The following is a 12,772-nucleotide window of genomic DNA, read 5'->3' on the forward strand; positions in this document are numbered from 1 at the left end:
TCAGTTGGATATTTCCAAATATCCTTAATTTGGGGATGGAAATTTGAAAATGGTAAAAATCCCCCATTTTTTGTGTGAATGACGCGTTGGCAGGTCTGAAAAATACCAAACAGAGTAAATACCACAGTAACACATGACCTTCCACGTTTAATACACATCTTTCAGTCTAATTAGCTTAAGATTGAAGTAGCCCTTAATTGTTGGATAATGTTCCAAGATGTAAAATGTTGGCTTGTCTCTTGATTTGATATATGTAAGCGCATAAGTAAGAACATGGGATTTTTCCTTTCTTTTGGGAATCTTCTCTTTCTTTTGGGAATCTTCCTCATCCTCCTACTGATGTATTCCTTGAAGAAGACTTTTTTTCTTAACTTACACGGACATCCGCGTGGACGGGGAAACCGCTATCCTGCAATAAATGCTATAAAGGAAGTTTCAAAATACCCCCGCATATACAGAACTACACGCCCGAATAGTGCAATGCGGAACAATCATCTGACGTCATAGAAAGGAGTGACGTCAACGTTATTGTCCATACAATAACAAACATTTTCTTCCCTGTCTGAGAATGGCATACTCCTTTTGCTTGTTTACTCAAGTCGATTACTATTTCTGAAAACTTCCCGCCATACTGAGCATGCGTCCCCCATCACAACTTGATTGTAGTTAGTGCAAGAACAGTGCATGGAGATTGAATGGATACCATGCACATAAATACACTTCACGTAGCGATTAGTATGTGGTAAGCGCACATGCATAGCGAACGAAGGTTAGCCGGTTCTTTCTTTGTTCACGCCGGTAAGAATTTTCTCCCGTGTGGAGTGAAATTGTATGGATTATAATTGGTTTAGTTACTTATAACTGCTTTGGTAAGTGTTAAGAACCACTAAGCAGCAGCAAAATAATATTGCATGTAAGAAAAGAGTGTTATTGTGTTATGGAAATGTTTTAGCTCTCCACGCCTCGAAATGTATGCATCAATCCTGGGCATTTAAACCAGCTGTAGCTTAGGCAGTGGCAGAGCCGTATATCTGGGCAGTAGTACTAGTAATATAGGGCGCCTCTGTTTTGCAAGCAGGTATTGCGGAGTGTGCCTTCGCGGAAAGAAAAAGTAACACAGACCTACAGTCGGAGTATACGATCAATGTGACACAAATAATGCTAGGTATGGGCAAACATTGATCTATTTCATATGATGGTACAGCAGAATACAGTATGCCTACTCTGCTTACTCAGTATAGTTTAACAAGTACAAGGCCTACTACTATAATTTGTTATTGTTAGTCTGTTTGACCTATGCCTCGGCTGTATAATTTTCTGTTTCAACTGCCACATGCCGTGTTACCATAATAAAGACAGTACTACATAATAAAGACAGTACACTTTCTTCTGAACCAGTTAAATAGCTTAGTCTTATACTAGGCAAAGGCTAGGCCCACCTGTTCCACTAAGGCAAGTATAATTATAATTTAACAATAGTGATGATAGGGCTTACAAACTGTCTGGCTTAATTGAATTTTATGAGGGGTCGTGTTTTTCCAGACTGAGAAACATGTTGTTCATGACAGTACTTCTTTGTTCAGGTAGCCTAGCTTCAGTTGAGTTTGTAAATGTAAACCAGATACAAATTGTCATCAGGTTCACTGATGGTCTGAATTTGGCTTGTTTTTAATTGTGTTACTAAGCAGTGTCAGTGACATTGTTAATTATCTATCAATGAGCTGTGTAGCCACAAAGATTTCTTATAATGGTATATTCATTGAAGCTGGTGAGTTTGCAATGTTAAGAAAATTTCTTGTTATGTGGATCAGTGTTCTTTGAAAATGACTTTTTAGGTATCTGCATGTCTGCAATGCTACAAAGTGTTGCTTAAAGTTTGTGAGGCCGTAGGCCTACTTTAATGGTTAAATATGTACAAAAATTGCTCCATTTATATATATATTCATCTTTGCTCTTGTGTAATAATGTGAACACTGTATGCATAAATACTAATTTTCTGTGTACCTCAGTCCCTGCATTGAAAACTATGCAAGGTTTGAAAGTCACACATTGGCTCACTAAAAAAGGTAACCTTTGTCACCTGCTAGATCTATGTACGCGGAACGCAAGTGTACGGCATTCACACTTCAACAGACTTATATACCATGTCACCTTTGCAATCAACAAATTTCTGTGTACCTCTGTCCCTGCTTTGAACATTCACAGTAGGGTTCTAATCTTGAGCAGATTTATCAGTCTTACTAGTGTACACAAACGATTCTTCCTGAAATCATGCAAGGTTTGAAAGTCACACATTGGTTCACTAAAAAAGTTAACTTTTATTACCTGCTATATCTATGTATGCTGAATGCAAGTTTACGGCAGTCACACATCAACAGACTCATATCCCATGTGAGCTTTGCAATCAACAAATGAGCAAACATACGTACACAGCTGTAAAATATAAATATAGCATTGGAAATGAAAAACCACGTAGTTCGATCGTAAGTATTGGGGTTCATTCATGAGTGGTTGGTAAACATTGCCATTGGTACTGCAGGAAGCTAGACAAATTACGTTCATGAGAGATGTATATGTAACTAATCAATGAATGCCAACAACTATGTTAAAGACTTCATAACTAAGTACTATGTCATTCCGCCCTTACGTAGAACTGTCCGAATCAAAGCATATATGTGTTGTTCTTGCCCACTCTCTGTTGTGATAAGAAATGAGTTGGACGCTGTCTAATAACTTTGTGAATAGATTTTTCTTTTCTTCATAAATTACCTGCATTTATTGATATTTATTTATTTATTTTTTTTTTTTTTAAATGGAGTAAATTACAACTGTCTTTAAAATGAGAATTGGATAGCCCTCGTATCCAGCTAAGAGAAACTGAATGGTTGTAAAAAAAAACTGATTAATTCTTTATCCCTTAATTAGCTCTTGGGTCCAATTCAGTAAAAAACTATTGATCCCGCAAAAATGATTTTGATGATTTAGTGTGTGAATCTTTGTTTTAGTATGCAAATGTTTGCAACTCATGCCTTGGTATTAGGTGCAACTTTGGTGATCTTACTAAAAAATTTCAAAAATTTCCCCAAGTTGCTATTTACATGTGTTTAAATAGAATATAAATGTGAAAGTGTCTAGATGAGGAAATTGTAGAAGTCAGAGGAAGTCATTAATAACATCCTCTTTTGGTTTAAAAAGTATGTGAGTGTTACTTTCTGGAATATGTAGCAGGCAATACTTACAGCATTTTAAGATCTACAGTATCGATTGAAACTGGTGGGATGAATTGGATTAATTTTAAGATTATCACGACAAATTTTAGTAAATCTACAATAATTGCTTTTCAGAAGTACTTTCTTTGAAGTTTGGACGCTTTTGATCATGCCCAGACATTCAGGAGGTGATATACCTCGTTAGTGTTCAATGAAATAATATGTTACATTCTAGAGTGAAAGTCAATATGGCGAGAAATTTTATTCATTAAGGGTCGTGCAAGGTGTCAGAGATAAAAAACCGAAAGCCGTTTTAGTTTCAACTTTTTTCCGGTCCACATTGCTTTATATCTTGATAGACAAGGAGCCGAGGTTTGGATTGTAAAGATCAAGCAGCATTGGGAAATGGTTTAGAGCACTATTAACAACCACCCCCCATTTAGCCCACACATTCACCTCCGATGTGTGCCGTAGGGTAACCATCAGCGGAGCTGGGTGCACCATTGCCATGTTGGTGGAGCAAGCAGTTCTATGGTACATTCAGCTAAGGAGAAGAGTGTTGCTAGGATATCAGAAGAATTGGATGGAGATACCATGAATAAGAGACCAAAGCGAACGATCTTCAAGAAAAAATTGGTACGTATTTTGCAGATGAGGGAGGGCACAGGAGGTTTTTGCCCCGTTGCCTACATTGTCACGTTGCGGCTGCACAGTCGTCGGCAGGTACATGTTATTTGATCTTTGTTACTCCTAAAGGTACCTCTGCCCCTCTCCTCTCCCGGACTCCTCTCTCTTTACCATTGGTGATCTTTTATTTCCAGAAAAAATACCAATGTGCCCCTAAAAGAAACTGATCCTGTGACGCAAAATACAGCACTTGATGTGTTTGATGTCCTTTTCTATTCACTCTTTCAAAAGTTGAAATTATGGATTTGTTCAGAATAGTAGTAGTATTAGCATTAGATCAAGCACTTGTATGATAGCAGAAAAGAACCCATGATTAATTCATCTTGAAAATCGCTGGGGCACATGGTCCCCTAAAATATTCTCTTTTTATTCAGTGTAGTTAGGTTAAGTAGATGGAGAAAGTGCTTTAGTAGATTGGAGACAGGTAAGTAGCATCACTCGTGAACCCGCCAAACCCGTCAGATTCGGAAACTTTCAAAATAGCAATAATTCGGTCTGCAATTAGGTCTTTCAACCTTTGAAGTGAATTGTTGACTCAGTGGCGGAGCGTCCATACAGTCAGGGGGGGGGGGCGGATGCCCCCCTGACAGACTCAAATGGACTGCTGGCACTCTTTTCAGCTCTTTACCACTTTTCACTTATTTGCGATTATTGACTTTTTATTGCGCTCTCATCTACCTATTGACATTTGTCACATTTTGTTGGTGTAATTTGGCAATGACACCTATTTATTGTTCGTTTATCTGCAAATTAGCCAGGCCCAGAAAGGGTAATTTCCGGTGATCTAGGGAGTATCTTTACTCAAAAAATTTCTGTACGCTACGCGCCAACCTGTGGTGGCACTCCGCTTAGATAGTGTCGAAAGCGCCCCTACAGACCATTCTCGCCCCTCCTGAGTCCTGACCAATATCCCTAGCTCCGCCACTGTGTTGACTGGTTTATTCCAATAGTGAGCCAGTGGTATTTTCTTATTTATCATACTTTCATGGGGCATTTTTCTACTTCTATGATCAACATATTAATTTTCATGTTATTACTGTGTTGCCACTATTCATCTGTACTAAATAGAACTAACAAAATTTACCATGACAAATGTTGTGTCTTAAATTCGATTGCAATTTGGCGAAAATTGTTACTTTTTAGGCCAAAATCTGTGACATTTAATTTGTTATTAATTAAAATATATTCTCCTCGGACTTAATAATGGCTTACTTGCTTATTTGTAAATTAAAATGATTGATAACAGAATAACTTTCACTATTAAACTAATACTTCTTAACAAATTAATGTTTATCCCGACAAGACCCGGCCATCAAAAGGAGGTTCCTCGTGTAAGTAAACTTTGTTGTCCCACCAAATCATTTACACATGGAACCTATTTTATTGAGTGAATCATCCACAGGAGTTGTAAAGTATATTTCAATTTTTCTTAATCGTATAAGCCTATGCAGTATGCAGTGTTTTAAAGGATGGCAAAATAAGAAAGATTGAAAGTCAAATCAAAAATACAAGAAAGGTCATTCTAAATATTGACAGACCACATCGGTGTCTCATTACATATTTATGTTGTTAAACTTTACATTGTCAATATTTCCCAGATTGTAATGCGATGCCAATTCTATCTCAAATTTATCTTGGAACAAGGTTTTTATAAGGCATTCGTAGTGTTTGCCAACTTCTTTCAGAATTTGAAATAATTTGGTTATACAACTTTGGTATGCCCCTTTACACGTGGAACATGTGAAACCTCTTTAGTAAGCAGAAAAATCAGATAAAGCTATTGATCAATGAATTGATTATGATTGCAGATAGCAACTGACTAAATTATTATAATAAAACAATAAAAAGGCTTAAAACCAGTTTATTAAGGTGACTTATTGCAATGAAAACATTTTAATGTCCCTTTTACACATGAAACGTATAATTTTCAAGAAATTCAGGTGTTCTGAGGATGTAGTACACTCCTTTCCCCTTAAAAGGTTTTTACACATCGTCATTTTGAAGGTTCCTATTAGATAAAACAAATAGAAAAGGGGCTTTATGATAGAAGGTGATTGATAGATTTTGGGGCTATAATGTGCATGTCACATGTTGGCACCCTTATTGTTGGAATGACCCAAATTCATAATAATGTTTTTAATATCATAAATGTGGTTCTAAATTGTACCATGCCTTGTATACTTACATAGCAGTCAAAATCAGCTGATGCCCATGATTTTTGTACCATTGGTAATCTAATTCATTAATGTCACATGTTTGAGAGCATCATGAAATGTATCATATGTTGTTTTTTATTTCACCTGATCTTTTTTTGTCAATTTAAACATAATTTTATATATCTCTCACCTACAGTCTGTACAATAAGGAAGTTATAAATTTCTGAGCAAACTATATAAACATACTGTAGTAGTTCATTATAGTACCTTATCAGTGCATCATTAATGTAAGGTTGGATATAATCAGTAGCTACTTAATTGTACAATTATTAATATTATTGAAAATTATCAGAATACAGAAGCTGCACTTCAAGTTCAGTACCTTTCTAATGGTTGGTGACTTTGTAGAGTGCGAACACTTCACCGTGGCAACTACGGTTGTCGGATAAAAATATTTATGCCCCCGCTCCGTAACTTACAGTACTTAACTAATCATCCAATGTTTTTCACTCTTGACCTTTAAACAACCAGGGTGATGCTCGACTCGAATCAGCCGTGTAATAACTTATTTTGTAGTGATGTAGACAATTTTTTGGAAGTGATGAATGTGTCTGAACTATGAATTTCAATTCTTCTAACTGTAAGTTACCTTCTGTAAAACATAAAGGATCTTGAGGGAAGATTTAAGCTTCTGTTTGTCATTGCTGGTCATGTTTCTTCTTGAATTTACTGGAAGACTCCTCCATCACCCTTTCTCGCAGTACCCCACTCATGATACCTTGCCAGCAAAGTCTTCAGTGATGTTTATAATATTGTTGTTACTTGGAAAATTCTTCTTCTTCCCAACCTTGACACCAACTGTCACTGGTCTCAGTTATAGTTTGAAATTGGATAGTGGAGGATGATTTAAAGAGTCAAGTTCCAACGATTTTTTACCATAAAATCTGTTTATGAGGTTGGACCATAATTTAATGTGTCAAATCAAGAATACAAATGGTACATTGCTACTATATACTGTAAAAAGCCGTGAATGTGTAGCGTTTTTAAGTCGTAGCTTTGTTCCCAGCGTTAAAAGTCTGATGCTTTCTACTTTGGGGTTTTAATTTACCTGACTGATGATATCATAAATCGACAGCTTGGAACTACAGTAATGTATTATCCATGAAAGGTTGTGTGGATCTATCTACTTAGTGTTACCATGTGTGTTACTAGGGTCAATGAAGCGTGAATGTGACAATGATACCTTTGATTAGTATCGTACTTGGCTGGGGCGTCAATCACAATTGAAAAGTGCTGGGGGGGGGGGGGTTTGGGATAACACTGACTGAACATGGATAAAACTGAAGGAGTGTGTGCATAGGGCCTTGACACAAAGCCCTCATTGGGTGTGGTCCAAGGACCCGCCTTAAGGCCCCTGATGGGTTAAATGGGGGAAGCTCCCGCGGGATCCCTGGGGCAGACTCGCATCGAGATGGTCCATGATTTGATATGTCAATCATAAATAAGGGGTTAATCAACGGTCTAGCGTATGTTACTCACAGGATTAATGCACGATCGGGGGATAATGCAAGCGTTGCATGAGGGCGGAGGCCGAGTGCATCCAGTGATAGCATTAACACCCGTTCATTCATACACTACCATTTGTGTGGGGGAAAAATCATAAAACAAAACATTTTTGGTTACATATAACCAAAGATTTATTAAAGTGATGCCCCGTAATTTTACTGTGCGTTACTCACAGGATTAACCACGGTCAGCTGACCTGAATGGACCAATAGGATTTAGGAATCTTTACTAAGTATGAATGAACATTATTTAACATAAGTCACATCAAGATGTATCTTCCAAACGTTACATAGTGCTGCTTTTGATGTGCATAAATACCAGGGCCTTTTTTTTAGAATTCTTTAGTGGATAGGCCATTTCACAAAAGGGACCACCTTGACACTAATTGAGGCGCCACCATCGGTTGGCGCATAGCATAGCAAGAAAAAGTTTGTCAAAAATGCCTTCCAGATTGCCAGAAATGGCATTATCCAGGTCTTGTAAGTTGCATCTAAACATTCTTAATTTGGAGATCATGTTTTAGAAATTTAATTTACACTTCCAAAATAAAAGAGCTCAATTAGAGATATCTTATTATATTTGTAGCGGACTGTGCCTCAATATTCTAAGTTAAAACGTTGGGGCGCTGACATGGGGGTGAACAATGAAACTGATAGTCCTATATAAAACATAAAGATGTAACAACTATATGTATGAACAGAAGTTTCACATAAGACTGCTACACTTTTCACGCATGATAAATCTTAGGAGCTCTCTACGTTTATTGTTTTCTAACTAAACTAGTGAGAACCAAAACAAACGCACGGTCATCATCAGCAATCGTGCTAATACGTAATGAGCGGTTAAAGTAAACCTTGTGTTCTTTTTTGAACCCCATTCCTACAACATGTGCCTAGAAGTGTAAAGTGTCCCCCTGTCCCCCTCATGATTGAGGCCCCTGATACTAGGCACAAGGCAGAGGTGGTCCTAGTCCTATCGCAATTGGAACCCCACATTAGATTGGAATGTAGGGAGGAGCAGATCCCATGACCCCTCGATGCTATTGTGAATTTGTAAGGTTAAACGTACCTTACACAAGTTTCTGTTGTTGTTTGTTTTGTGTGTTATATGACACAATAGTAGTATTTATATTGCTCAGTGTTGCAGATCATACAACTTATGGTCTTACACCTTTTCTTTGAGTAAAACCAATCTTAACATCCTTTTCGTTAATCTGAGTGCATGGTCTAATTTCTACCGAGCATGGTGTCTAATAATATTAACGGTACACAGAAGTTCATATTCCATTTCAATCTATCATTGTTAATATGCTGAACACCAAGCCCTTGGTTCCCATCTGTAATGCAAAAGCAGCCACAGTATGTAACTGTACAGGACCCACAGAAACGTACAATGGCTTCAGTCGATTGCACAATTTATTGAATCAGACGACCTAGTACAAAATATCTTCAAAATTGAAATTACAACCAAAATAATCTGGTGTATTATGCTCTTTTCATTCTTACTGATTGTGTCATTTCTATATATAGTTTCATATCCAATGGCATACTATTGTCCCACACTGTAATCTTAAATTTGTATTTAGACAATCAATCACTGAAACCAATTTTCAGAAATATATGTTGAGGGAATAATTGATACCAAATTGAGCTCATAACAACAATAAGTTTATGACTTTACTTTAAGTGGTGATCTTTTAATATATTTCAGGAATGTCCATTGTGTTCTTGATATCATTGTGTCCAAATAGCTCTGTAGGAGTCTTCTATACCTCCTGTGTTGATCTGTGATAGTTGAAATCATTTGCCAGTGAGTCGGGATCTGAGTAAACATGCTACACTGATGATGTCTGCCTGCATATACATGAATATATATATGTATATATGGTGAAACTGTTTACTTTTTTAAACAATGTTTTTTAAATTTTTTTTCAGGTTTTTTTGTTTTAAATGTTTATTTTAATTATTTTTTTAATGTTTTTTTTTTTAAAGTGTTTGTTCAGATGACTAGAGAAATTCTGTAAATCAGTCACCGATTGACCGACGCAAATTGACAAATAGTTCGACAAAAGATCAGTTTCCGTTTTCAAATTTTTATCAGGTCTTTCCAGACTAATGAAGAGTGTAAAATGATCATGGCTTTCTAAATGAAACTTGATTCTTTTTAGCGGCATGGTAAAAATAACCAAACCGTGCAGTTTCTTTTTTTTTCCCAGAAGTTCATTAGTATTTAGCTTTAACAGCCCACTCACTCTCTGATGAACTTTGCAATCAAGTTTGCAAAATGTGTAAATCGTGTACAGAAAGAGAATCGATTTACAACATTTAGTCGCGCCCACTGTAAGTCCTATTATGACACTTACTATACCTGTCTGCACACAGGATGCACATTGCACTGTGCAATATGTTTAAACACAGAATCAATGCAGGTCCATGCCCACATTAATACTCTCTGTGAAGGAAAACTATTGTTCTTTTGCCTTTCCCCTGAGAGTAAAAAATCAAGGACCTCAAATTACTGACTGAAAGGCTTCAACTTTCCACTGTAAAAAATCTCTACATTTTTTCCTACTGGAAAACCTACAGATTTATTTGTTATTCTGGCAAAAGTGAGCTGCTTTTCTAACCACAACCTTGATAATTAATCACATGTATGGTTTCCATTGGGTTGTCCTTGCTGTGCTGGAAGAAAAGCTTTTTTTTTAAATTTATATGCTGATGATAATTTATGTACACATAAGTTCCAATGTAAGTAAAATTCTTGATTGGATAATGACAGGGAACAATTTAGTGCAATTTGAGGCTCTTAAATTTTGAATCTAATCAAGAATTTTGTTTTGTGTGTAACAACTGCTATACAAGTTTTGTGGTTCATAGCAAATTTGACCATTTTTTATTATAGCATTTTGGGATGCGATATTAGATGAATTATTGCCTGAATTATGGTGAACCACCGATTCAAAGTGGACTTCAGATGTGGTAAGGGCATTGCCCCTTGAAAGGATTTAAAATCGCCATTAAAAATGGCAATTTTTTAGATATCTGGTACAGATGAAAGAAGTAGAGAGCTGTGCCAAAAGAGGGATGTGAGAAGGGACAAGAAACCTGTTAGATCCTTTGTTTGTTTTTTAGCTTAATTTATAAAAAAAAAATGAAAATCTTTGAAATATGTAGCTCATTTTTGTTGCTGCATGATAATCTACATGGAATTGGCGACCAAAGACAATATGTCTTTTGAGTTGGTCTTTTTAGTCTCCCTCAAAGAGGGGGGTTGCAAAATGTATTAAAGGAATTGTCAATGCAAAACTGCTCTGTCCAATCACCTACCTAGATCAAGTGACCATTTTTACCCTAAATTATCTGACCAACCAGGAAAGTATGCTGGTTGGTGCAGGGTGTCAATAAAAACCTACACATTCCTTTTGGAAAAAAGATCTACTTTTAATAGCTAATGGCCTTGGTGACTTTATGGTAAAGTGAAACTTCTAGTTGGGTCTGTTGAAATAATTGGACAATCATCCTTAAGACAGGTGTGGTTAATTTGTCAGGGTTGTGGAATGCAAAAAGGATAGAACTTTTTCACAGCTGTGAATGTTGTGGTTCCGGCCACCTCACCAAGATGGAATCTTCATCTCCAGTTTGACTATGATCATGGTCATTGTTATTGTTTCCCAATAACAAAAACAAAGAAAGCGAAAATATTTCATCAAAAGATTCAAAGGCTGGCCACTCATATTCAATAGAGCTACATGCGTTCTTACAATTGCACTATCAAATATACTCCACCTCTGAAACATTTTATGCCCTTATATGAATCTTACCATTTCTGCTGAGACTAAGTTTGCGGTTCCCCACCTCCAGGAGGGTACATTTTCATAATTTTGTTCTGCTTTTAGCCAGTTCAAGTTTGGAGCCAATATGTATTGGTGACCTTTAAGTGTCTCTGGTAGTTTTAATAGTGGCCTTATTATTGATGCCAGGTTGTGGGGTTGAACTTGAACCCAGCAGACTGGTAAACAACCATACCATAGAACATACAGGGAATTGATTTATCTAGCATGGCCATAGCAAAAAGCTACTGTACTCGAAATGGGCAAATTGCTATACGAGTCGTATAGAAAATGGCAGTTTTTTTTAGTACACAGGAAACATAGTACTTTACAAGAGGCAAAATACAGATCCCACAACCAATACCATGTAAACTTCCAATACTATGTAATACTATACTATACAAAACTATGCAATACTCTGCTATACAAAACTATGTAATACTATGCAAAAAGTTGAAACACTATATTTTGCCTGACTGGATATAAACAGAGGCCACAAAAGCCACCACCTTGTTGTGTTACTGGTCCTCATAACTGATTTTGCAGATAAGTAGTTTTATATTTAGACAACTGTAGTGATTGTGTCAGGGCTACCTGACTACCTTAAGTGCAGTGTGAAGTGTCCAATGGTTACATGTATATGTTGTATATCGATTGGGGAAGATTTCCACAGATTACTCGTGTTATGAACGAAAAGCAAGACCAGATATTGTATGTCACCGTCGCAGTTGATAAATGACCTACCAAAAGGCTTGGATTGTATGCAAGCATGTTGTTCCAATAGATATGAACACACATGTGTGTTTTTTTTTTATTATAGAATTACATGGTACCTATACAAAGGCCAGTGAGAAATCCCCATTGTTGCCTTGATTCCCTTAAAGTAAGATGGTTGAAGGAGGGGTGCCTGTGTTCTTATTTCATTTTCTCTTTTAAAACTTCAATCCATTACCTTTACACTTAGTGTGTGATACAGTTCACTGTTTACACTAGTGTGTGATATAGTTCACTGTTTAATCTGAAAGTAGGTTTTAAAAGCAAACCTACTGCCAAGATATACATACAGTATACATGCAAGGGCGGCGGAAGCACTTTTAATCTGGGGGGGCACCGACATCAAAGGGCACTTTGCAGAAATTCGATTGGACTGATGCAGCCTTATATTTAGTACCCTTTATAACTCTTATTGTATTATCTTTTTTACGTATACACATCACTCCATCAACGCCCACCCCCCCCCCCCCTGAAGGAAAATATGCATACTAGCACTGCAATATCCAATGTGCAAATTGGGAAACAAGGAACAAGTTTTCTTTTGAGACAAA

At 36.8% G+C, this 12,772-nt stretch overlaps 1 protein-coding gene across 5 annotated transcripts in view; it reads left to right on the forward strand.

Annotated features, from left to right (window-relative positions):
* The first annotated feature begins 644 nt into the window (after positions 1–644).
* The window catches only part of LOC139960453 (uncharacterized), a 57,426-nt gene continuing 45,298 nt past the window's right edge, over positions 645–12,772 (forward strand). For 2 of the 5 annotated variants that reach the window (XM_071958823.1, XM_071958854.1), the window contains exons 1-2: positions 645–798; positions 3,569–3,845. In XM_071958823.1, coding sequence (XP_071814924.1) covers positions 3,741–3,845 — 105 coding nt within the window. In that variant the 5' untranslated portion in view covers positions 645–798; positions 3,569–3,740. The other 3 variants (XM_071958829.1, XM_071958839.1, XM_071958848.1) reach the window with 3 other exon arrangements.

The sequence above is a fragment of the Apostichopus japonicus genome, chromosome 3 (genome assembly GCF_037975245.1).
Source record: "Apostichopus japonicus isolate 1M-3 chromosome 3, ASM3797524v1, whole genome shotgun sequence".
Lineage (NCBI taxonomy): Eukaryota > Metazoa > Echinodermata > Holothuroidea > Aspidochirotida > Stichopodidae > Apostichopus > Apostichopus japonicus.